We start from the raw sequence: 27,466 nt of genomic DNA, 5'->3' as shown, positions 1-27,466 counted from the left end.
TGGGAAACAAATAGGAGGGATGGGAAATGTTGGAAAACTTTAAAGTTGGAGTCGATTCTTTTTAAGAATGGAACCCCCCCACTCAGTTTGATTTGTTTCTGCATAAATTTTCTTCTTTAGATTAAACTGTTTCCAGATGTATCCAGTCTTATTGTGGCTGGGAAGTTCTCCAAGTCAATAACACAGGAAGTGATCATTTTCCCATTTATTTCTTATAGACAGGTGGGATTTTACTGATTAGGCAGAAGTAGTCCTTTTGTGGATTCGACAAACACAAATGGGTTTCTTGTAGACAAATGTAAATTCTGTCGGATTTATGGTGAGAAGAATGATTCAGAGGAATTTCAAAATATTTACACTGTGCGATATAGTTACTGCAACTGATCAGGCCATGCCTAATAGAATCTAAAAAAGAAAAATCAGATGTTGGTTTCATGACAGGCTGCTGAATGTACTAAATCTACATGAATAGATTAACATTTTCAAGGTATTTAGTTGTTGATGTTATCAATCATGAAAAGAATGCTGCAAAGACAAAACTATAATAAGTACAGGGAACCTAAGAACCATTAAGGTAGGGAAGTTCAGTGCAGTAAAGAATGAAATGAAGACATATTACATATTAGCAAATTGAAATGGACTGGAACTAGACACTCTCAGTTAAATTATACCTCTTTACTACAGGTAATCCTCCATTTGCAACAATAGGGACCAGAATCTCAGTCACTGAGCAAAGCGATTGTTAAGTGACATGTCATGAGACCAACGATCTCGTTGGACGATTTGTTCAATGATCATGATCCTGGCTCTCTTGACGGTGGTCCATAAACAATTGCACAGGTCATTAAGCCTAGTGCAGGGGACAGGATTCGGGTCTCCCAGGTATAGTAGGGCAAGGACGGAGCCCAGGCTTCTAAGTACACTCACAAGACCCAGGCCTTTTCCCCAATGGGGAGAACAATCATATGAATAATGGTGTTTGCTAACATTTTTGCCAGATTTGAGGTCCGTTTCTCCAGCATGCTGAGAAAAATTGTCATTGTGCTGGAAAAATAGGGTTTAAATCTGGCTAAATTGTTAGTGAATGTCATTGTTCTGGAAGACTCATGAATATATTGAAATTCTATACAATAGAGATGTCTATAACCAAGATACCTTAGTAGATTATTTTCTATTTATAAAAACCTTTGAAGATGAAGTTAGATCAGTTATTAGTTACTATTAAGTTGTTATCCTTGAGAAGAAGCAGCTTAACTTCCCAACCTTGTAGACAGCTGAGGAAGACAGCTAGTGACCTCACTGGAAGAAGCACAGCCATAATTTCCCCTCCCCTTTGGGAGAATCTACAGGTTGGGAATGGCAGCAAAACACTTCCATTTCCATACTTACAAGCTGTACAAACTCCAAAGCAAAATTTGCTGCAATTTAAGAGCACAATCCCGAGTGCTATTTTAGAGTAGCTAAAATATTTTTTGTATTTTGGAAAGAAACTACTACTCTGGATTTAAAATTCAGAAATGTACAGGTATATTCACTCTCAGACTTTGAATTGTCTACTTATGTAATGAAAAGACTGATCAGTATAATCCCATATCAAACACTGATATGTTATTTTTACATATCTCCTCTGTGTGTGTGTGTGTGTGTGTGTGTGTGTGTGTGTGTCTCACAGGGATTTTGTTCTTTTTTGGTTAAGTTGTATTTTATACACACATACACACACACACACACACACACACACACACACACACACACACACCCTACATGAGCTAGTGTGGTACAGTAGAAGTTAAGGAAAAGAGATAGAAGCCAAGAGACCATGAATTCTGGATTTATTTTAAACCTGGAAATCAACTGGGCAACTTTGGGATAGTCATATTTAGTTATGACTAAAAAGTCAAAAATCCTCTATTTACAATTAGTACTGGCCACTTTTTTTAAATCGCAATAATCTCAACAATCACCATAATGGTTGGGGAAGCCAAGGGTTGCAGCTGAATATTTCATAGGGGAAAATAAGGATGTTTTCTAACAACTTGTTTTTTAGTAACTTTCAATACTTTAATGATGCTTATTTCGTTTAACTGCTTCCCTTTCATTATATACAAAAGTTAGCTAAGAGCCACTGAATTGGCTCACTATCAAGATCAGTTTGCAATAAAAACAAACGAAATAATGGAATAAATTACTCTTAATCTGTTAACAAATAATAATAATACCTTCAAGGCTTTTGAAAAATTACAAAACAAATATAATTTATCAAAAGCAGGCAAAAAGCTAGCTAGTTCTCACCCTATGTATAAATTATTAAATTCTCTGTTTAATCCCAATGCTTTAGCAGTCTATGAAATGTAAAAAACTTGAATGTTTGCAGATTTTTTTTTCATAGAGACAAAACCAATAGTTCAACATTATTTTTAAAAGATTGCAAAAATATATTTAAATAATATACATAAACTTTGCATTAGTACATTTGCCTATCCTATATCAGAAAATCAACACCTCGGACAAAAATGTACTATTTAAAGAAATATCACATATAATTTATTGTATGATTTAAAAATCTGGTTGATTCAGCAAAAAAGAAATAGTGTTTAAAAATTTGATTGTCATCCTTTTATACTTGAGATGTAGTAAATAGCCGGAATAGCAGAAATATTAGTGCAAATGCTCTGGACAGCCCTCCTATATTATCCTGATATAATAATAATCAGGTTTCTTACTGATTATTAATATTGGTGAACCAGGGATTACTAAAATGAAATTATAGTTTAGATAACTTAATGTTGCTAAATTATTCTTCTAAAAACTGAAACATTTCTATTTATGAAGAACTTTAGATTTGTGCCTTGGGATCTCTATCAGCTGCCAATAAATTTATGTGTAACAGTGCTGGGATGGCTTCCAGAGAGAGAATTTTATCCTTTCTTTTTAAAATAATTTTCTATCAATTTGGAAAAAATGTTAGAAAATGAAACAGAAGATAGAAGCGTCCTGTCCCCTTGCAAAAAATTTGCACGTGCCATTAGGCAACTTGGGAGCACTTTAGAACCTGAAATGGAAAGGCCACTGAACATTATTTTTCACAATAATTACATTAGCATAAAAAGAGCATCCACAACAGATGGCAATACCTGAATCTTTAAAATTCAGTTTCTATTTTATTGTTCAGATAGCTTAGTGCCCACATCAAAACTATTCATAAAACTCAGAACTGTAATTTTTTAATATATTTTTTTATTCTGCATTTGTTTTTATAAATAACTCAAGGTAGTGAACATACTTAATACTTGTCCTATTTTCTACACAACAACCCTGTGAATTTGAGTTGGGCCGAGAGATAATGACTGGCCCAAAATCATCCAGCTGACTTTCATGCCTAAGGTGGACATTAAAATGTCACATTACTATTATACGTTTAAATTAGTAGTACAACAATTGTTACTTTTTATATCCTTGCAACTTCAAATATTATAAGTTTTAAAATTTAAAATAAAAAATGATGGGTAGTGAAATAGAAATAACTGATTATTTTTTTTGTATTTTTCAATTCTATATGTCAGGGGTGTCAAACTCAATTTCACTGAGGGCAGCAACAACACAACAGATCAGGCAGTTCCATCTCCATTCACAAACATCTTTAGGGCCCTTCCGAAAAACAACTGTGCCTGGGGTGTGTGCATATGCATCCAGTACAATACAGGTAGTCTTCGACTTACAATTTACCATTTTTTACACTTACAACCGTTGATGCATCCCCCATGGTCACATGATCAAAATTCCAAAGCTTGTCAACTGACTCATATTTATGACGGTTGCAGTGTCCTGTGGTCATATAAACCACCTTTTGCCATCTTCTGACAAGCAAAGTCAATGGGGAAGCCAGATTCACTTAACAACAGTGTTACTAACTTAACTGCAATGGTTTGCTTAACAGCTGTAGCAAGAAATATTGTAAAATGGAGCAAATGCAATTAACAACTGTCTCGCTTAGGAACAGAAATATTGGGCTTAATTGTGGTCCTAAATTCAGGACTAGCTGTAAAGAATGACAAAAATGAATCAAATCAAAGCAAATATACCTTTTTCAGAGATGAAGCAGGCAAATGTATGACTATACATATGAAATAACTCCCTCAAATTTGCTATCATCTGATATTACAGTTACCTTGTCATTCTGCTAAAAAAAATGAAGCTAATACTCTGCATGCATTAAAAATAGAAAATTATCTCACAGATTAGTTCCCAGTGGATGTTATATAAAAAGAACTCCACTGAGTGGGCCAAAAATCTCTCTTGCCCAATATTCTGCTTCTAAAAGTAACACCAAATACATCTGGTAAGCCATTTAGGGTACTTTATACTGAATCTACGCAATTTCCACCTGTTGGCTAATCATTGCAGATCTTTTAATCCTTCCTTTTTAAAAACATTCAAATAATTAATAGCTTGCAAAATCTATGTGAAGTTTTGTTATCAAGAAAACATGACACCTTACAACAAAATAAAATCCTTCCAGCTAAGCCACTTAACTGCTAGGCATTAAAAGATTTTTTTCCATCAAATGTGTATGAAAAATAGTCGCCTATATTGCTTTCATAATATTGCTGAGATCCTTTCAACATCAGACAAAAACTTTTGTTATTTCCCGAAGCAGTTGATCCCTTTTTTTAAAAAAATAGGAATGCAGTTTTGATGCATTATAAAGAATATTTTATTATAACTTTATTACAATTATAATTTGAACCTTTGTAGAACTGCAAGTTACCAAATACAGAGGTTTTCTAGTGATTGTTCATCAATCGATCTCATGGAGTCCAATTTCATACGTTAATTATGCTGCGCAGAAATAAAAATAGCTATTTTTGTCAATCCTTATAAACAATCCTCCAAATACCCAAAGTAGGAAGTTTAATTTTTGTTTTCTGGAAAATGCCTAAGCTAGTAGCCTTCATATTAAACAGGGGTGAGCTGTAAGCCCTTTGGTCGCACCTAAGGAATGCTTGTTGACTCTGGACATGCTCAGGAGCTATGGTTGCTCCTCCCGGAATCCCTTAGGACTAAAAACAAGTTTTGTACTCCAGGCCTCGGCCTACTTACTCACTCACCCCGCTGCTCCTTCAAAGACATGATGGAAGCGGCGTAATGCGCTAAGTCAAAGAAGGGAAACATGGGCAAACGAGCGAAGCGAAGCGGTAAATCCCCCAAGAGCTCCATCGCGACAGACGCTGGTGCGCAGGCGCCAACTCTGCCGAGCGGCCAGCGAAAACGCGAAGGTAAGCTTGCACGAGAAGGGGGCGGGGCCAAATTTTAAATAAGGCGGGGTTACAGGGCACTCTAACGCCCTCCCCGTTCTTTCACGGCCTATAGCCGCGCGCGCGAGAATGCGGCTGTGGTAAATTAAAACTCCGCCCCGTCGTCTCTCTTTAGGCCAAATCTCCGTCAGCAGGGAGGGCGGAGGAAAAAAAAAAAAGGCGCGCCCACGAGCGGAGGAATGATTGGTCCGGCTCGAATCTAACGTCTCCAGGATTGAAAGGCGATTGGCTGAGGCTTGTAAGGCGTGCCGAGAACGTAGGAATGCCGAGGGTTAGTGGTTTGCCGGTAGCGGGAGTGCACATTTTGAGCCACGGTAGTCGGTGGAAGCGCATCTCGTTGAGATCCTTGAGAAAAAGCAAGCCCGCCGGGTCTAGGTTTAGCCAATCACCGTCTTGGAAATTAAGTGAATATCGCCAATTCGAGATTAAGAGAACGAAAATTATAATAATCGTACTTATACCGTATAAAAAGATCCCACCCCCCCTTATACAGGGCATTACAGACTACTCCGGTCAACCTATTGTCCAAAGCAAGGAAAATAGGTGATCCATCACTGGAGGCTTTTAAGAAGAGACTGGACAACCACTTGCCTGGAATAGGATCAGGGGTCACCAACCTTTTGGACCTCAGGGACCACCAAACTCGTAATTTTAAATCCCAGGGACCACTCACCGGTTCTGTGGGCATGGCCTAATTTATGGGTGTGGCTTGGTGGTCATGTGACTGGCTGGGCATGGCTTGGATGTAAATATTATAAATATTTATATAAATATTGTTTTTTTTTTATTTAAAAAAGAGCAACTTTTACCCAAAACCAGGCAAAGCAGGCAGGCAGATTACGTTGCTCACAGAATCACAGATTCATTCAGGGATCTTATCTATCTGCCATTGGCTAGCTCAGTCTGTCACATAAAATTTGCTTGCAAGCAAACTCATAAAATTAACTCACAACACACCATGTATGTAAATATTGATTTTTTTTATTTAAAAAAGAGCATCTTTTACCCAAAATCAAGCAAAGCTGGCAGGCAGGTTGAGTTGCTCACAGAATCGTTCAGTGATCTATCTATCTGCCATCGGCTAGCTCAGTCTCTCAAATTTGCTTGCTGTGAGTCTGCACTTCAATCCTAAGAGAGGTTCAGCTGTGCTTAAAAGCAGAGCAGAAGATCTAAAGCTAGAAAGCAAGAAATCCAACCATTTCCTGTTTCCTAGCTAATCTAAATCTCCCTGCACAGCAGAACAGCTGATGGTCAGAAAAAGGAAAAATAGCAATTTTAGCAGGCAAGTTTGCCGGGTAAGGAGTGAGTGGGTGGGGAGGGGTCCTGCGGACCATGTGGATGGCGCAGCCTTGTGTTTCTGCGCAGCCTGGATTAATTGCTTTGGGGGTATGCTCTGGGGGGTGAGATTTTTCTGTGGCCCACCAAAATTTTCTCACGGCCCACCAGTGGGCTGTGCCCCACTGGTTGGCAACCACTGGACTAGATGATCTCAAGGTCCCTTTCCAACTCTGTTACAAATATTCCTCAAGCTACGACCACAATTGAGCCCCAGATTTATGTTGCAAAATGAAACATTTAAGTGAGATTTGCGCCATTTTATGACTTTTTCTTGCCACAGTTGTTAAGTGAATCATTGCATTTGTTAAATTAGTTAACACAGCTGTTAAAGTGAATCTGGCTTCCCCTTTTACTTTGCTTGTCAGAATGTCACAAAAGCTAATCAGATGACCCCAGGACACTGCAACTGTCATAAATATGAGATAGTTGTCAAGCATCTGGATTTTGATCAGGTGACTGTGGGGATGCTGCAACAAATTGTAAGTGTGAAAAATGATCATAAGTCACTTTTTTCAGTGACGTAACTTTGGTCATTAAATGATCTGTTGTAAGTTGACTAACTATACTAGGTTGACGCCTTTTGCAGGTTCTGGGCTACAAATAACAGACAGATTGACATCTGTCCTGTAGCCTGTTCTGCTGGTATTTTCAGTGCAGTGCCTAAAGATTCATTCTGCCCTGCAAAGTGGGACTTGAGTCCAGACAGACTCTTTTTTACAGCAGAGCTGCTCAGCAGAGCACTGAATAAAGTCATTGTTTTAATGACTTCAAATTAGTGTTGCCTTCTGGCAACTGCCTGGACAAGTCCCTCCAGGTTTTTTTTTTTTTAGCAAAATATGTGAAGTGGTTTGCCACTGCCTCCTTCCTAGAGGTGAGAGGGACTGGAGCAAGGTTACCCAGATGACTTTTTGTTTAAGGTAGGACTAGAACTTGGGGTTTTTAGCTTAGAATTTCAACTACTGCACTAACTTTGTGCCTAAATCAGAACTTGAATTTGAAATACTAGACTTAGCCTGGTATTTCAACCACAACTCCAAACTGGCTATCATGAATAAAGGGTTAAGTACCTAAAAAGTGATGTGCGTTAACAAATGCAAAACAACGCTCAGCATGCTGGCTCAGATACAAGCTGCTGATACAAGCTTTCACTTAATTAGAAGCTGGCGGGCTGAAACAACAAGGAAGATGTGCTATAGTACTTTATTCCTTCAGAAACCCCTTTTTTCTCATTTTCCCAACACAATAGCGATTAGTTAGAGATAGTCCGAGCTCTATTAAAGATGCATTCATAACTGAGCTCCTAGAATACAAATAGATCATAAAAATTATAAATGATATGTCAATCTTATTTTTGTCACTTCACTAGTACTATATTGTGGAATTTGTGCAATGGCTGTGAGTCCCACTGAACCCCTAATGTATTGCTAAACTGCATATGTAGATACAACATAATTTATTGTCGAAGTGAACAATTGAAATTTGGAATCTGGGTACTTCCAGAACATGCTCTTAAAAAGCATAAATAGCATTTGGCAAAAGCATAATAACTTCTTGTACACACATATTTAAAATTCTATTTCTGCATAAAAATTGAAGCTACCTCTTTAAGATATGAACCCCAATAAAATATTGGTCAATGACCATAATAACCATCAACATAGAAAATACTGTAGGTCAAATGTTATGTTTGTTATTAGGGGAGATTCTCTTAATTTTCATGAGTACTGATTATAGGTCAATTTGAAAGATTCATCTGTAATCAGTTTGATTAATTATACTTATTTTTACCCAGCAAAGTTAAACAGGATTCTTTCTTTCCCCTTCTATTGGATAAATTGCAATGCCAGCCTGACCCATAACTCCAAAGTGTATTTTGAATAATTATATGAGATATTAAATTTTGCAGAGATATAAAAGCATAAAATCATGTTCTTTGCAGTTCTGCTGGACATCCACTGAGTGGCAATAGATGTACACATAGGTAATATAAATCCAATTATATCTAACTTCTGCTCACAGATGGAGCAAGGCTGAGGCAGAAGATCAAAAAGAAGAAAGATGTGGACCCTGCTAGCTTGAGATCAAATCAAATATGGACTACACTTTATCCTAGCAGTTGAGATAGGAGGGTAATTTGCTCATAGTATATCCATGGGCAATATACATAATTTAATTTGGTTCAATCAAAAGTCATCATCTGAATGTAAAAACAGACCTGCTGGATCAGGCCAAAGACCATCTTATTTTGTTCACAAAAGCAAAGCAAACACCTATGTTGTACTCACAAGTAGGTGAAAAGCTACCTTTCTCCTGCATTCCTGAATCTGAATGCCTGCTGCCCCAATGTGAAGGTGAGTTAAGTCTTCAGGACCAATAGCCCTGAGTAGATATGAGTTCTATGAATAATTTATTAAAAAATTCTCCTTTAAAGCCATCCAAATAAACAGCCAACATCATATCTTGAGGTGATGAATTCTTAATGGTTATTGTGCACCATATGCATAATTTTACCTGGTCTAGATCTTATTCCAATCAGCTCCATTGGAAGGCTCCTGGAATTAATGTTTCAAAATAAAATAAGATGCTTCTTCATGTCATATGCGATGTTCTACAAATCAATGAAGTTTGTACCAGCAGTTGTCTTTTTTTAGGCTGAAGAATCCCAAATACTCTCAGTTTCTGTTGAAAGAGCTGTGTTTGGTTCCTCTAAGTTTGATGCCCTTATTTTCCAACTGTGGTATATACCTTTTCCCCACATATGGTAGCCAGAACTGCATACAATGTTCCAGATGCATAAGGAATTACAACTTTGATAGTTTTGAGTCCATTTCCTAATGATTATGCTAATATAAAAAAATTGAATGAATGAATAAAATGAATGAATTCTAGCATGAAATTTGTCATTTTCAGTTTCCAGCCATGCATGGAATCACACATTCCATACGATACCTACTATATAGCTCCAAGGTCCCTTCTTTCATGTTAATCCCATCATTGTGCAGGTAGCCCATGACTTGCAATAGTTCATTTAGTAACCATTCAAATTACAACAGCACTGAAAAAAGTGATTTGTGATCATTTCTCACAGTTATGACCTTTGCAACATCCCCATGATCATGTGATAAAAATTCAAATCTTGCCAACTGGTTCATATTTATAACCATTGCTTTATTATAACCAGTCCCAGGGTCATGTGATCACCTTTTGCGACCTTCTGACAAGCAAAGTTAATGGGAAGTCAAATTCACTTAACAGCCATGTTACTAACTGTAGTGGCAAGAAAGTTTGTAAAATCGGGCAAAATTCACTTAACAGATGTTTCACTTAACAACGGAAATTTTGGGCTCAATTGCGGCAGGAGGGGCTTCAAAAATTTCAGCACCTGTTTCTCTGCCTGGTTGCTGGATGAGAGTGACCTAGTCGGCCTCCTGCACCATGGCGGTGGGGGGGGGCTTTTTGCTCTCCTTGGGCTCCGGAGGCTTTCCTTGAGTCTCTGGGAGGTTGAAGACAGCCTCTCCCGGGCTCCGGAGGTTCTGCGCAGGCCCTGCACTTACCTTGCATCTAAAATGGGCTGCGTAGATACTCTGGGGCGGGGAGGGGTGGGATTTGGCTTTTCACCAAAGTGGCCATAACATTAGCTACGGGTTCACCCAAACCTGGGCAAACCCATAGCAGCCCATCCCTGAATTGTGGTCATAAGCTGAGGACTACCTGTATATGTATGCGTAGGATGTTTTGCCCTAGTGTACAGATTTAAATTGGATCGTGTTTGCCACTTGATTTAAGTATTCACCCAATTTAAAGAGAAGTGTTGGAAATTTTTCTGCATGTAGATTTTATTTCCTTTAGTAATTATTCTTTTGATAGATTTAGTTTAGTTTCTTGTAGTTCAGGCATCAATTGTTTGTCTGGGTTGTTCCAGTTCTGTTTTAGCATCCAACTGTTCTTTTTGTTTATTATATTCTCTTATTTTGTTGTGCAACTTATTAAATTAAAAACTTCCTTGAGTGTGTGTGTGTGTGTGTTTATGTTTATATATCAGCGGTGGGATTCAAATTTTTTTACTACCAGTTCTGTGGGTGTGGCTTGGTGGATGTGGCAGGGGAAGGATACTGTAAAATCTCCAGTCGGAAGTGGTATTTGCAGGTTCTCTCAACTACTCAAAATTTCCGCTACTGGTTCTCCAGAACTGGTCAGAACCTGCTGAATGCCACCTCTGCTATATATTGAAACTAATTGGAAGAACAAATAAAACGGATACTGTTCTTGCTGTTAATATCATCTGCCTCACCAAGGAAAAATATAGGTGGTAGTTTTCAGAAACAAACTTTTAGTATTCCTACACAAAACCTTATCAAAACTCACAAGACATTGTGCTTTCATAAGATGTCAGCCTTTGTGGATGGGGAAAGTTGCCATCTTCCCTTTATCCCAATGAGAAACATGTGAACATCTTTAAATAAGATTGAATGTTCAATCTGGTTTTTGATCCACACTGATACACATGCTGAAAGTTGACAAGGAATAAACTTCATATTATTTTTATGCCAAGGAAAGAGGGAAAAACATGCCAACAGGAAACAATGTTAACATTATACCTCCCACGTCCTATCATGAGCTGACCATCACATCTTCCCTACAAAATTGAACTCTGGCCTGTCTGGAACCTTCTTAACGTCATCTGAAGCTTTGTCTTCCAAGACAGAAGTTGCTTCCTTGTTAACAGCAACATTGTCCTCCCTTGCCACCACCATCTACCTATGCCTGGTATGGGGCACTATCTGCAGATCCCAACGCAGTCTTTGGGATCATGAAGTCCAAATTAACATAATCAGATTAACTGCATGGAGCTATACATTTGAAAAGGACAAGGGGAGGGGTGGAAGAAACAAAAGGAAAAAAGTATTTCAACAAAGGGAAACCCTAAGGAGGACAGAAAGGGTTTATTGCTGTTGGGCTGCAGTGTTGAATGCTTTGCACCTGCATGGTGAACAAGTCCTCTTCTAAAGAAGGACCCTTAGATGGTATTAAAACATGGGAGGGAGGGAGGAAGGGAAAGAAAAGAAAAGAAAAACAGGCTGAATGCAAGAGGGACTGAATGAATCCGCCTGCATCCCATTAATTGATTTATTGGGATAGAAAATGTGCAAATGGCTGTCAGTGGTAAAACGGGCCGTGTGATTTCTACTCAGCATGGAGAGGAGATCAGCCAAGTAATCTGGTCTATTGAGATAAGAGTTTCAGAGCCTCTGCAACAGAGTGATAAGAAATACCAAAATCCCAGTAGACATTCAGAGCTGCATTTTTGGTGTGATTTTTTTCAAACGGAGCTGAAATAATTCTTCTATTTATAATTACCATAATCATTTTTATTCGTCGAGGAATAACACAACATCAAGAACAACAAAAAGAATTACATTTTTATTGGTGTTATTGGAAAATTAAACTTCTAGCCAGGAACTTAGAAATTATCCAAATAAAATCATAAGACAGGACAAAATCATTTCTTCTCCTTCTTCCCTGCTCTTTGTTTTCCTTGCTTTGTTTTTGTGTCTTAAAAATAAACTTCTAAAATGCCAAAGAAAGAGGAGGACTACAGAGGCAAGCTTGCCTGCTTCAGGCAACAGATGTTAGGAGACCAATAAAAAGAAAGCAGCTTCTCAGTGTTAAAAAATATTTATATTTTGAGTTATACCAAAAAGGTTTCAGGCGTCAAACATGTTTGGAGAGTTTCTGCAAAATAGCCCTAATTACTTGCTAATTTTGGAGTGATTGACTCTGTTTTGTTACGAAGAATGATTGTCTTAACCCCTCTTGAAAAGTTGAGTAGCGTTATTACTCGAAACTTCTGCATTTAAATTTACTTCGATTCTTCTATACCTAAACTAGATAATGTGCAGAAAAGAATCATGGTAAGTTTTCATGCTGCAAAGCAAAGCATCAACTTCTAGAATTGCCTGTATGCCCAGGAAGGCCTTTGGGAGTCATGTAGTCATCAGAAGTTCCTTCAAGATAAGCGTAATGAGTGGCTGCAGAAAAAACAAAGATAAGGGGGAATGGTCAAAAATATGCTAAAGAGCAGGTGAAATTGGTAGAGCAACAATTCTGCAGTTTATTTTGGTAACTGGATATGGCACCATTTTGTAAATAAAAAATGGTCTTTCCCTGGTAGTATCTGCATATCCCATTAAATTTAGCAAAGTGGATCTGTTTAGGGCATGGTGGGTGAAATAATGTCACGTAATGGGTCCCAGGAAATGTACCTTCTCTCTGATGGAGCCCGCCCCCCCACATGGAACAGCTTCCCACCCAAAATACAGATGGTCCCAACACTTGGTTTTTTTCAAGGCTCTGAAGATTGGCTCTTTCCGCAGGCAGCAAAGTTGGGATGTTAATAATAGGGGCTTTGTGTAGATGTATGTGATTAATGATTCTGGGCTTTTACTGAACTTCAGTGTAGTTTTATTTGGGGTTTATGCATTTGTTTTGGTTTGGTGCTTTTATTTTGACCATTGCTCAGTTTCTTGTGTGTGTGTGTTTGTGTGTGTGTGTGTGAGTGAGAGAGAGAGAGGGAAAGAGAGAGAGAGATGTATAAATAAAACAATCCTACTTGTCCATTATGTGAGACTACTAGGAATAGATTTCCAATATTTCAGACTTGCTTCCAAGCCTCTAAAATTGCCTCCCTCTGTATATTATAGAATAAGAGAGCTGAATAGATAGTATTAAAATTGAATGGATTGTATTTTTGTGTAATTTCTTCTATGTTGGGGGTTATTTTGGGAGGAAGGCTGCAATACCACCTCCACTATTTCACAGTCTTACAGCACAGCCTAGAGAGGAATCCTAAACAGGAGACTATGTACCTTAAAAACAAAGTGAAGGAAATAGTCAGCACTTTAAGCTGCATTGGGATTAATGTGAAAGCCATGGTATTTGTGGTCTAATCATAGTTTCTGATTAACCTCTGCTTTGTGATTCTGCTTTTGTGGCATTTTATTCTTTTAGATGTAAAACCTTGTTGCAAAAAGCAAGCTACCCAGATGCAACAATATATACCTCATATTTAAATAATTGTATCGCCAAACCGCCACAAATGGTAAAATCACCCGCAGATATTGTAAGCCCTTTCTTCATGCCTTCCTCACAAAAGCCAACTTAAATGCTTTTTATGGGTTATATTTGAATCTTAGCATAGCATATGTAATCAGTGTTAGACAATCTGTTATCTAATTGCTTACATTAGCTATTCTTACATCTACTATTCTAGGGTGTATGGTATCCGAAGGGTTATTAATAGATAGCTAGACAAAGGCAGAAAGAGAGAGGTGTTCTGATGATTCATGTGCAGAAGATAACCTTTCTGTGAATATTGGGAAATATTGGGTTATATTGGGATATGTTGCATACGTCTGGAAAAAAAATGTGAAAAAAATATTATTTAAGAAGCTATGTTTACCTGGAGCCTTGCCATTCTTGGGCTTTCACTTGCATTGAAATCAGTGGCTTTTAGTGATCCCTTCCAGTCCTATGATTGGGAGAAGACCCCAGCTTCGGAGGTATGCCATTCCTATGCAGTATTTTATAGTTGTTTGCTAAGCAGCAGCAAAAAAAACCCCATGCAGTTGCTTGTTAAAATATACAGCAGTTGACCTTTGCAATCCGGCTATCCTACACACATACAAAGATGGATGTATCTAAATATTAAAGTTCACCTTCCTCCTCCCATTTCTAGTTTAAGCAGCTGCTGTTTTAAAAGTACAATCATTACTATGGATGCCCAAGGTCACTTTTAAATGACCTCTGACCTCGGGAGTCAAAAGTTAAGCTGTCTATTCACTTGTGTTCTTCTGGTGGCATGATAAAAGAATATATCAGATATATGTGCTGTTTATTCCTATCCTCGCTTAGTCATCTCCAACAATTCTCTTGATGGCTTTTTTTTATTTACCTTTCTCTCCAATACACCAGCTGAAATGACTCCCAGATACACTAGATACAAAACATACCTTTATGCCACCTACAAAGGAACCGAGATGTTTGATTTTCAGGGTGCATAAGAGTTTGACTAACAACTGGATTTTATATTTTCAAAACCTGGGAAGGTAGTTTGTTTCTTTACTCCTGCAGCTCTAGGGAGAATGTGGGTGCAGTCTTCAACCCCAAGGCAGAGTGTCATTTGAGCGGCTACGATATCCCCCTTCACCCTCCATTTTAACATTCTTATCTCTTGCAGGCCTCATCATTGCAATACCAGATGAGCCTTTTCGTTCTCTTTCTAATATTTGAAACATTTTGCTGCTGAAGAGATCTGGAGATCTTGCTATTACTGAAATGGCCTAAAATATGGATTGACTTCTCTTATGAGCAATCAACTTCCATTTTTTTAAAAATAGAACAGTAATGTAAAGTGGAGGGGGGGAAAGTATATTCATCTAGCACTAGTGACTGCAAACCTTTATAAAGATCTCATACTTACTAGTTTATCCATTTTCCCCAGTTTGCCTATAGTTACAAGGGCCATATGATTTTTATTATTATAATGGACAGACTTTTACTGCTAGTCCTCAGGATACAACCGTTCATTCAGGTTTACAGTAGTGCTGAACAAGTGATACTTATCACAGGTCCTCATACTTTCAGCTGTTGCAAAGAGCCATAGTCATATGACATCATGATTTTCAAGATTCCCTGCTAGCTTCTCACAAGCAAAGCCAATGAGGAAGCTGGCAGAAATTAGAAATTGGAGTCACATAAGGTTCTTAATTCAAGATCTGCGTGGCCTTCTCTGAATGACAGCAACTGGGACAACCAGAACTGCCAGTGCTAAATGACCTGCTCACGTGACATTGGTCTTCGACTGTTCTGCTTAGTGACAGCAATTCTAGTCCCCACTATGCAAAATATGCAGACTAAATTCTCTCAGGTTTTTTTTTAATTACATAATAGCGTTTAATTTTAGATATTTGTATTAGAATATGCATTTTTGTAAAGTTTATCTTAGTTTTGCTCTTGAATTTTCCTTTGTGAAGCAAAGTTATAAACATAACATTTTAATCCTTCTGATTTTTTTTTTCAGATTGGCCCGTTATGTTTTTCACGAAAATATGGTTACTATACTCAAAAGTGGATTTCTAGTACATACAGTCATAAAGATGGGTCCATGGTTGTTTTCAATGTAATTTAATGTGTAATGTAAAGTATTAACACTATTTAATAAACATTATTTGAATATACAAATTAGCCCTCTTTAAATCTCATGTAGGAATGGACTGCAGAGTTTGTATTTGAGAAAGCTGATTATTTATTAATCTAGCCTACTTTATGGTGTTCCTATTTGACTGCTTAGCAAATTCAAAAGAATCTGTTTTCATTGCACAGGATGGAGAAATGTGAAATGTGTAGATAATTGGTTTCTGCCTGACAAAAGTAATTCCCAGGAAAGTAAGCAAAGAACCAAAGCTGCTTTCAAATTAATGCTGTCTTCTTGCTTGCTTATCCACTGAATCTGTATACTTCTTTTTAAAAATTGCAAAAGCACCCTGTGTTTTTTTTCCTTGCAAAGATAACTTAATATTCACATGCTCCTGCTGTTTCCAATAGCAGAGAGAAAATAGAAAACCAGTTCAGCTCTTAACAAAATGTTAGTTAAGACATTGCATTTTTAATATAAAAAAGACTGATTTCGCACATCTTTTTAATATATTAGGACTAAATAGGGAAATGTACAAGAAAATATATAAAAGATTCTTGGCCAAAAAAAGGGGGCTTACAAAACATAAAAAGTGCCAACAAAATAAATCTTTGGTAGAGACATTTAGTTAAAAACACACGTATATTAATAGCAAGAAGATATACAGAAATAAGACAGGATACTTAGGAAATACTACATTTACTTTTCTCACTATAACATGAAATATTTACCTTTTATATTTTCATCAGAACATGGTTTTGCCAAGAGAATTTTTTTTTTCATTTGTTTAGTGTATTTAGAAAGTTTTAATCATCAGAAATAAAAGTTAAAATGAACAATGCCAGTACAAACATGGATATTTTGAGACATAATTCAAATCATTTAACCAATAAGTTGTACCATGTATAAATCTAGCATCAGTTTCAGAATTTCTTCATAAATTCTTTGCATTTTTCATTGTTGCTAAAATTACCAGAATCTCCTGAATTATTGTTAGGTTTTCACACATCAAATCTACATATTTAACTATAGTCACAAATGACTACAGTGTATTTAGTCAATAATAATAATAATAGTAATAGTAATAATGATAATATATTAACCTTTTTAATTATTTCCAACACAAGAAAATGCTGAAAAATATATAAAAGTGTTGAGATTTTATCCATCAGTAGGGTAACTCTGCGAAAATTGAACTGTATTCACTGTTTTTTTTAATGACAAAAAAAATTTAACTTCCAAAATGAATGGAATCTGCTTCAGAGAGAAAAATTGGGACAAAGCTACCAGTGCATCTTGAAGGAAGAAAGAGATGGGCTCCATAGGTTGCCAATGATTCCATTCTATTCCCCCTCCACCATGCTGTCCTTCCTTCTCAAACTTCCTTCTTAGACGTAAAGACATGTTGTTTCTAAGATTTCCCTCTTTTGTTCTTTTTTTAAATGCAGTCATAATAACTTCTGCAGTCACTGTTCAATTCTCAGGAGTACATCTCTACTTCAAATGCAAAAATTTTAACGTCTAATTCAGTGGGATTTTCTCTGAAATAAAATCCTCTGCATTAGGATTGCTGCTGTCTTTGTAGATAGACCTTGGCCCCCTGGGACAGTGTTTTAAGATCCTCACAGTTCTGGTAATAGTGTAGGTGAAGGCTTTAAACCTGAGAAAATACTTTGGCACTAGAGCCCTGGTCAACTTGGCCCTTTTTGAAGCGACCAGAATTCCAGAAAACCTCAAAAGGGGAGTTCCTTAAGCTATTCCCAGTTTTTCCCACATCCCACTCCACTAATTTAAACCTTTTATCTTCCAATTTTAACAATAATTTAAGAAGGAAATTTCTGTGGCAGGATTCATATATAGTGTGTTGAAAGAAGGCATCATTATTTCCTTTGCCCACAATGCTAAGTCATAAGCCATGAGTTAGAAAATACATGATGACTGTTCATCCCACATCCATGTTAAAGGTCTACTGAGCTCTCCTTGTAGAGAACACTAGCTGTTGAGCGCCAGAGGAGTTTCAAAGAAACCTTCCATTACATCTTGCTATTACTCTTTCCCCTATTATATCTTGCTATTACTCCTATAATTTTTGCCCCATTTTGAAATGATGTAAAATCATTCCTTGAAGCTGGAAAGGACCAGATAGTATAATCAGTGCAAACTATTTTAATTGCAGCAGCCCTATAAGAGCCTTCGCAACTTGGTGAGCACCCAACATCAGGGACTTTGGTAGTCAGCCATAATCTTACAGGTGGTAGCTTCATCTCATCGCCTGCTCAGCCAAGGACATAAAGGTGCAGAACCTGTGGGTCCTCTCATAATGGGCAGGACTGCTGGAGCAACAGCACGTGATAGCAGTGTAAAACTAACCTAACCATGTCAGTCTTATCCCAGCTTCTGAAATGTTCTATCATTTTTGGACGACAGAGTTAATCTCCAGTCTAATTAGAAACTATTAGACCGCTTTCACATGACAATTTGGCATGCCTACTTAAAATCAGGATGGGGAAATCTCCACAAGTGTAGACAAATTTTGTGACACTTCTTTATCAACCAGAAGTTTTTGGATTGGATTGTTTTTCTAGATGTATATCATCAGGCATGAATAGCTTTTTTCCCTATATTAATTGGATGCAGAGTAATGTGTTTGTAATGTGTTTCTGTATATTGAGTCTATGACTATTTTAATAAACTAAATTAAACTCTCATTTGGCTCAGCTGGAATGCAGTAACAATAGTACTGGTGAGGTAGAACAGTCTTAATTAGTATTAATCTATTAATTTAGTTCTAGGCTTAAGCTTATCATAGCTCTTATTTCCCAACCCCGAAGCGCTTTTTTTTAAATAAAACAATTACAGGGGGATTGAAGGTTATGCCTGAGAACATATGTTCTAAAATGTATTAGGAGTGATTTTTTTTTTTTATTAGCCAAACTTTAATTCATTAATTCATTTATTGGCATACTACCTGTTAATACAACGTACAATTTAATCTGCATGCCTTTATTGAGAAAAATGCATTTCTATCCTTATCCTTCATAAAGCAAATGGGCCTATGAACAAATAAAATCTTGGCATGAAAGATGAAAGAAATATGCCAGGGAATATGTATTATCATTTGGCTTTAGATGACTTTGTAGGGGGCAAAGTCCTTTATAAGTAATTTTGCCCAACTTCCTGGTGTCTTGAAGTCTTAGTTTCACCTCTGCCTCTCAACTCTAGTTTTCATGATGTATATACAGAAGGTTGGGGCCCTTGACAGGGACAATGATATCAGAGTTGCAGTGAAAGAAATAGAAAATGATAAAATAAAACTCCACTTATCTAGAAACACACGTGCCACAGAGTTTCATCCCCCCTTCCCCATTTAAGGGTTTTTCTTTGTCATTTAACAGAAAATACATAATATCGGTAGCTAACGTTAGAGTTCAAATGGTGGGTTTTTTTTAACTCAAGAAGACTTTTGGCTCTTAACTATGAAGTCTTTAAAAAAAAATAGAAAATTGGGAGTAGCTGTATCCAATGATGATAATTAAGTGAATGAATGACATCCAGTTTGGGACAGTTTATACAGAAGGTGCCTCATAGAAAGAATTCCATAAGTGATTCATGTGGTCCTATATTTATTTTAAAGACAGTTACATAGCACCTCTGATTTATAAAATGCCACTAACAACAAATGAAACAGTTGTTTTTCTATTAAGCTATGCTTTTGAAATTATTTATTGTTTTTATCTGTGCAAATGTTCTGTAAAGTGTAATTCCAGCCAAATTTAAGAGTTTTTTTTCCTCACATTATAAATCCAGTTGAAATAATAGTTAAATCATTTTTTTTTAAGGTAGGCATCTTTGAATATTTGAGAGATAACTAAAATCCACTGTTGATTATATCTGAGCAAGCATAGTGGACATGATCCCATCTGCTCAGATGTATTCCCTACGCATTTTGTTTTGGTTAAATTTGTATCTCCCTCAGATTTTGACATATACTGGAGGAAAAATAGTAAATGAAATGCACACATCCTAGCATGAAGATTGCATTGACCTGGGCATTGCAGGCAAAGAAGAGGACCTTAGCGATGCTCAACTAACTTTGACATTAATGTATCTTAAATGGAAAAAACCCTTTTTGTAATGCGTAACCTTGGCTCCAGAGCTCCAGATATTTTCTTTTACAATATTCAATTTATAGTATTGTAAAATGCCCAATTTATAGTAGGCAGTATTATCACATCTCTTGAAAGGGACACAATGAGATGCTCACAGTTGTAATTGTAGATGTGGCTGCTCAATTTATGTGGTTTCTTCTCTTAAGAAAGGAAGTGGGGAAGAAATAATCAGTTGCTCACTGTGGTATGTTACAGGAAGTGGGAAGGGATTTGTTCTACCACAGGAGAAGAGGCACAAGTGCAGAATTTGTTTGACTTAGATCTTCAATTAACCTTTGTCAATCCAGCAGTCAAATCATCAGGAACTGAAATTCCCAGAGCTCCTAGTCAGTTGTTTTAAGACTTACAGTGTCACTCAGCCACAAGCTACTGAACCTGACAATTTTCACTTGTATGTGACAATAAAGGGCAAGGGATGCATTGGCAACTTTCAGTAGTCCAGTCAAAGTCCCCTGCACTCAAAATGGAAGCCCTTTATAGCCAATTATACCATTGGAATTCTTTTTAATTATTGAAAGCCATATTCTTCCTCAGAAATGCTTACATAAAGTACATTTGAGTTTTAAAAGACCAAGATGGACCAAATAAATAAATAAATAGATTAACATGTATAGAAACAAACAACTACCACAACCGATATCAAGGGGCACTATCAATTTGCAATCAGGATGATTACCCTGACTGACTGATTATGGAGATGATGTTTCTGACCAGCATTCTGGGATGTTGCTGCTTGTGTTGGGAGAAGGGACCTCAGAGTCTTCAAGGAGAGTCAGTTTTTCCATGTGTTCCAAATGTGGATTCTGCTGAAACAGGCCCAGTATCGTTTCTCGTGGATTCACACCTGTTTGCGGCAACCCTTGCTCCCCAAGGACCTTGACGAGGAAGTTGATGTACCTCATGGCTAAGCGAAGAGTCTCATTCTTGCTCAACTTTTTGTCAGGAGGATGGGTGGGGATTAGCTTCCTCAGCTTGGCAAAGGCACTGTTGACATTTTGTTGCCTCCACCTCTCCCTGCTGTTGGTGAAGATTTTTCTGGTCATCCTCAAGACTGAATGAACTAGGAAGAGAATGACAGGATGAGGGAGAGAACATTAGAAAAGACACAATAAAAAGACAAAACGGCTCATTAAGCTGCAAATGAGGTAGAAGGTGTGACTCCAAGAGTAGTTATAAATGAAAGCTTCTTAATAACTGCCCCCTCAACAGGATATACCCTACCTGATGCAAATGTAGTATCATCCTTGCATATGTATTCAGAGGTATCTGATTCTAACCAAAGAGTTCTATTACTGTTTACACATAGGCATGTTGTAGATATAGAACTGATAAAGTGTTCCTTATGCCAAAAAGCATGAGGTTCCCTTTATTGAGACCAAACAACATGCATAAAGGGATGTATGAGCATTCTCCAGATGTATTTATTTATTTTTATGAAACAATTTTGTACAATAATAAAAGCAGTACAAATTTAAGAATGAGAAACATAGTGAAGAAAATTAGTGAATAGGTAAAGGAACAAGGAAGAAAAAAATATAAAGAAATGGCATTCAATCTTCAGAGCAGTTCTAAATAAATTTATCGGTCCTTCCTCTTTAAGTTACATTATGATTCCCTTCTTTTACCCTATTTAATAATCAAATCCATAAATCACTAATTTGTTTCCTTTCTGTTTTCAGCAAAATATCCATAAAGAATTTCTCAGAATGCTTCATAAGGCAAAATTCAGGGAAATGCAAAGATGTACAAAACTAAGCCAGAAGTTTAAACCACGATCAACTCCTAAATGGAAATGGTACATCACATATAAGAAGTTTCTAGTGTTCCCCACCAAAGGGTTGTTCAGGGATAACTCCAAGTGCCCTAGGATTCTTAAAATGTACAAATAGTCCTCTTTTAACAATCATAGTTGGGACCAGCAGCTCATTTTTTTTAAGCAAAGCAGTTGTTAAGTGAAGCCATTGCTATGCTTATGATTTTACTTCATCTCTCCTTTGCTTTTCAGACCTGTAAATGCAAGGATTGGTCACAAAATAACTTCTTCATCACTGTCATCACTGTCAATGGTCCCTAAAGAGGCAGTTGCTAACAACTTACAGTATAAATTACAATTTGTCGCCGACCTTAAACAACAACAAAATGGGTAGGCCCTGCATTCACGTTTGTCACTTGTTTGTCCCTCGCTTCTACTAGTCAAGTATATTTGCTTAATAGCAGCTGACACTGAATTGCCGCTGAAATGGAATATATTTAAGATGTACCAATCTTTGTGAAGTGATAAATTACTAAAAATTATCTGAATTATGAGGAACACTGCAGACTATTGCATGTTCTGCGTTCTCTTGTTAGAGAAACATGACAGTCTTGCATTGTTTCAGAATCACCTCCGGTACAAAAAAACCCCAAAGCAAAACAAAATAAAAACCAGTTCATACAGCTGTTTGTACTGAGAGCCAGTTTGGTGCAGTGGTTAAGCCTAGAAATTGGGAGACCATGGTTTCTAGTCCTTCCTTAAGCCGGAAAGATGATTGGATGATTTGGCACAAATCGGTCTCTCCAGGCCCAAATTACTATATATCAGGGGTGTCAAACTCGCAGCCTGCAAGCCAGATGTGTCACGCGCTGGCCACGCCTACTCCCAGTTTAGCAACGCGGAAAAGTCATGATGCATCATGTGATGATAACATGACACCGTGAGTTTGACACCCCTGCTATACCTGATTGTTGCTAAAGAGGAAAATAGGAGGCAGAAGTATTAGGTTTGTTTGCCACCTTCACTTTTTTAGATTAGATTAGATTAGATTAGATTAGATAGATAGATAGATAGATAGATAGATAGATAGATAGATAGATAGATAGATAGATAGATGATAGAACAAAACATCAGTAATAGACTCTGTTACATGGATTTATACAATCTGTAGAGAAACACGGATGTATATGATTAATCCCGAAAGGATAAGACCAGTGGTGGGATTCAGCCAGTTCACACCACTTTGGGAGAACCGGTCGTTAACTTTCTGAGCAGTTTGGTGAACTGGTGGTTGGAAGAAATCATTAGGGCAGAGAACCTGTTGTTAAATTATTTGAAACCCACCACTGGATAAGACCAGTTCAGTGCAGCACAGTTGGGCTCACAAATTCCAATGGAGAAGTAAACAAATGAACAAATAATTATAACTGAAATCCAGAATGCCAGTATCCCTCTTCTTTTGCTTAGAGGCCAAGTTAATATGCTTCATAAACACATAAAATACTGTAGTAAATGAAAAGCCTGTAACTTCCCATTAACACAGCACTCCAGTATAAGCAGTACTATTTGTAGAAGGGCCGCAAGAGCTGTCTCGCTTCCTTTCTTTGGTGCCCTTCTTTTGTCAATACAAGCCCTGTGAGCAAATAGCAGCCTTTGTGATTTCCTTCATTAGAAGGCATGTTAAAAAATGCACCCTTGTATCTCTGACATTTGAACAAGGTTGGCAAACAGTAATACCCTCTCTCTCCCCATCTTGGGTATCTTTCACAAAGAGCTGTTCCTGATTGCTCTTTCATAAGATGGGAGTAGAAGAACTTTTATGGCAACCAGGCATGAAACCCAAACCATTTATTCATATCCTGATTGAGCTACTCACAAATGGTGAGTTTGCCTTATTGTTCTATCCCATCAGAAAACCATAGAGTAACGACAGTATATATCCCAAATCATGCAGTAAATTTCAAGTGACATTGAGACTCCAACACGGTCTAAACTAGGTTGGTTATTTGGGGGTCTTTTGAGCAATCCCCACAGATGCTGTTATTCTGCTTCCCTGTTCTATTGTGGTGCTGATTTTCAAAATTATAATTGTAATAAATTTAGAATTCAAATTATGTTACTCCTGAGAAACACCATAAAAAGAATTAATTATGGCCAATTTAGAATCCCATCAACAAAAATAAGATTGAGATAGGCTGGGCTATACAAATACTCCTTATGAACTCTAAAAGCAATTTATTTGAAGGACAGTATCTAAATGTAAGGGAGGCAATAGCTCAATGGCTAAGATACTGAGCTTGTTGATCAGAAGGTTGGCAATTCAGCGGTTCAAATCCCTAGCACCACGTAACGGAGTGGGCTCCTTGTCCCAGTTTCTGCCAACCTAGCAGTTCGAAAGCATGTAAAAAATGCAAGTAGAAAAATAAGGACCACTTTGGTGGGAAGGTAATAGCGTTCTGTGCGCCTTCGGCATTTAGTCATGCCAGCCACATGACCACAGAGACATCTTTGGACAGCGCTAGCTTTTCGGCTTAGAAACAGAGATAAGCACCGCCCCTAGAGCTACAAACAACTAGCACGCGTGTGCGGGGGAACCTTTACCTTTAACTGTATTCATTAAAAGCTAATAGCATGCAATATATTCTAGTAAAGTGTTGCCCATGTATTCTTTGTATTGGTTCAGATTCCACACCAAGAGAATGGCTGGGAAGTCTGGTTGGGTTTTTTACTGGCATAGAAGCATCTCAACAATTCAGGCCCATGTCTTCTTTTTAGGGAGAATCCCTCCAAAAAAGACATCCGGCAAGGGTTTCAAAGAGTTCTCTATAATATGGGGGGTTCCATTCTATACCCTACAATGGACATCTCTGCATTTGCGTAGTGGCAGTGGTAGAAGATATGGCTCATATCCTATTTGATTGTTTCCTGTATAAGAGGGTGAGAGACAAGTACCTTGGTCTATATGCTAAACAAATGACCCATTGGGATCCCCATATCAAAACAACTTACCTTATGTGCAGCCAGAATCGGAAAATAACATTTAACACAGCACAGTACTTAAGCAAAATGGTTTGGTTGAGATCAGCATATGGGGGACTGATTGGGGTAGATTGTAGGGGTGACATCAAAATATAATTTTATCATATTTCATTTATCTATATATTAAAATATTGTACTTTATTCTAATTTCATTTTAAACTGTATTTTATTCCAATTTGATTTTAAATTATACTTTATCCAATTCCATTTTAAATTGTTTTTATCAGATTTTAGTAATAATTTATATCTGGAACTCTGTTCTTTGATGCGGCCCAAGGGCTAACCAATAAAGTAAACTAAACAATAAGGTTTATATGGCAGCCAAAAGAAAAGACAGGGAAGTTCTCCAGAACTACCACCCAGATCCAAAGCCTACATAAAGTTTGTACTTCAATTACCCAGTTCGCTCATCAAACCCCTTAAAATATCATTTAAGGAGGAGGGACACTGAAACTATTTAAGAGGAAATAGCATGTTTTTCTATCCCTTTCAAAGATATCTTATTCTGAGAGACTGCCTGGACCAGTCTCTACAGTTTCCTTTGCAAGGTTTTCAGAAATAGTTTTCCATTGTCTTCTTCCTAGGGCTGAGAGAGAATGACTGGCACCAGGTCATTGAGCTGACTTGTGCCTAAGGGAGGATTAGAACCCATTGTATCTGGGTTTCTAACCTCGTGTCTTAAACACTTCACCAAACTGATTCTGGTCTCAATAGCAAAGGAACCAAAAGAGTACCATACCTCTCTTAACCTCTATCGGGGTGGGGTATACAACAACAATACTGAATATCCAAATAAATAAATAAATAACATACAGAGGGAACAGATTCAGAAAACACCCCAGAACAACTCATAGAGAAATGAGCATAGTCAGAGACTATAGAAAAATTAAATAACTGTAGATCAGATGGGAATGATGGAGCTGAATGGAAGGTCACAGAAATTAACATGCTGTACATTCATTCCTCGTTTTCCTTGGGTTTTATGTTCTTGAAAATCTGCCACAAAATAATGTGATTATTGAAGTGTTAACCTTCATGAGAACACATGACTTATTATTAGAATGATGTGGAGATTTGTTAACACAGCAAACATGCAAGAACCAGAATGTGGTTTCCATTATACTGAAGCTGTACACTAGGGCTCTTTAGTTCTTGACTGCATATGGCTGTGCTTAGATGCATGTAACCCATATTTTATTAAAAATGGGCTACGCATTTACAGAAACTGGGGCAAACAGAATGCATGGATAATACAGACTGACTTGTTTAGAAGTCTGAGCAACATATTCAGATTGCACTATTTTGTGGCAGGGCCCCTTGCTTTCCTTATAAAAAAACACAGAGTATATAAAACACTTTATCTGCTTTGATTGCCATATTCGCAGCAAAATATGACAGTGAAACAAGTTCTGCTTCACAGTTCAGTAAAAATATTGTAGCAGCATTTAGCTGACTACTGGCCAAGTATTCAACTCTGAAAACATCTTTGGTAATAATATAAATAAAAATTGAACACTTTAACAGTCTGGGGAGTCCTTGATTATTGTTGGAATGAAAGCAGTCAGGGAGGAGAAACCGATCCAACAGATATACATACATAACCCTTTTAGGCCCTCCAGGGAAGTTGTTCCTATTTTATCATACATTTTAAAGCAGAGGTTACTCAAGGAAGAACATATACGGGAATCCCTGGAAGAAAAGGGTGTTTAGTTGTGTGTCTTAAAGAAGGAATGAATTTTATGGAATTCCCCACTTTTCTTCCTGAAGACACAGATCAAGGGAACTTGTGTTGAATATTCTTAGGGCAGCATCAACGAGGAAGAATTGTTTATTCTCAGCAAATCCCAACACTGTTTTTATTCTTTTGTTCTGAATAGCCAACAGCAAACTCCCAGACACAAAACACAACCGAAGCCCGAAAAATTAAATTGCAACTGAGGGCATATCTAGTTAAAAGATACATCCCAGGAACTTTTCCTTAAAACAGCTTTCTTGCAAGAGAACCAGTCCATAAACAATTAAAAGCAACTATTTTTAAAACGCAGAAAGCAATTTAAAATCACAATGTAATCAAAACCATGGAAATCACATCTGGACTTTAAAGAAGCAAGATAAAATGAGTATGGGTGATTTTGAACTTTTATGTTGGAAAAGACACCTGAGAATACCATGGTCATCCACGAAAGCAAACAAATGGACAAAACAACCCAGAGTTTTATCTCAAAACACAAATCATCAGGCTCAAATTATCCTACTCCACATGCATTATACAAAGACTTTACTCTCCGGAGAAGGCTCTAATGCTGGGAAAAAATGGGGCGGGGGGAGACAGAGAGTACAATCAATAACAAGGTAGATGGACTCATTTTCAGTTATGATGGGTTAATTAGTAAAAGACCTGAAGGACCGGGTTAAGGACAGATCTTCTGGAGAAAATCTATGTATATCCACTTGCTTAACAATAAACACCAACTTGATACTGTATAACAAAATGTAACTGTCATATATGTAGACGTTACTCTACTTATGAATTTTCAAGTGACAGACTTTCATCAATGTGAACACACTCTAATGGTCCCTAGTAGTTCCCAGAGTTAAGGAGAAGGTGGGAAAGATTTAGCTTATGGCATGCTGCACACATACGTACAGCGCCATCACA

The 27,466-nt window shown here is 37.3% G+C and overlaps 2 protein-coding genes across 4 annotated transcripts in view; both read right to left on the bottom strand.

The window, feature by feature from the left end:
• TMEM38B (transmembrane protein 38B) overlaps positions 1–5,283 on the bottom strand; it is a 33,174-nt gene extending 27,891 nt beyond the window's left edge. The window contains exon 1 of one of the 3 annotated variants that reach the window (XM_026718549.2): positions 5,109–5,283. In XM_026718549.2, the coding sequence (XP_026574334.1) occupies positions 5,109–5,217 (109 nt within the window). In that variant the 5' untranslated portion in view covers positions 5,218–5,283. Of the gene's footprint in view, positions 1–4,992 lie in introns of all 3 variants that reach the window. The other 2 variants (XM_026718550.2, XM_087926466.1) reach the window with 2 other exon arrangements.
• A 14,767-nt stretch (positions 5,284–20,050) lies between these two features.
• TAL2 (TAL bHLH transcription factor 2) lies at positions 20,051–21,071 on the bottom strand. The gene has a single exon (XM_026718574.2). The coding sequence runs from the start codon at positions 21,056–21,058 to the stop codon at positions 20,705–20,707; it is 354 nt and encodes a 117-aa protein (XP_026574359.1). The 5' UTR covers positions 21,059–21,071; the 3' UTR covers positions 20,051–20,704.
• Positions 21,072–27,466: the final 6,395 nt, after the last annotated feature.

Source organism: Pseudonaja textilis, chromosome 2 (genome assembly GCF_049901715.1).
Source record: "Pseudonaja textilis isolate UNSWEBS1 chromosome 2, rPseTex1.2, whole genome shotgun sequence".
In the NCBI taxonomy this organism is placed as follows: Eukaryota; Metazoa; Chordata; class Lepidosauria; order Squamata; family Elapidae; genus Pseudonaja; species Pseudonaja textilis.
The sequence above is the reverse complement of the archived record's forward strand: the minus strand, read 5'-3'. Positions and strand labels throughout refer to the sequence as shown.

Excerpts from the sequence above, each read along its gene's own strand:
- TAL2 (XM_026718574.2), bottom strand. The coding sequence starts at position 21,058 with ATGACCAGAAAAATCTTCACCAACAGCAGGGAGAGGTGGAGGCAACAA.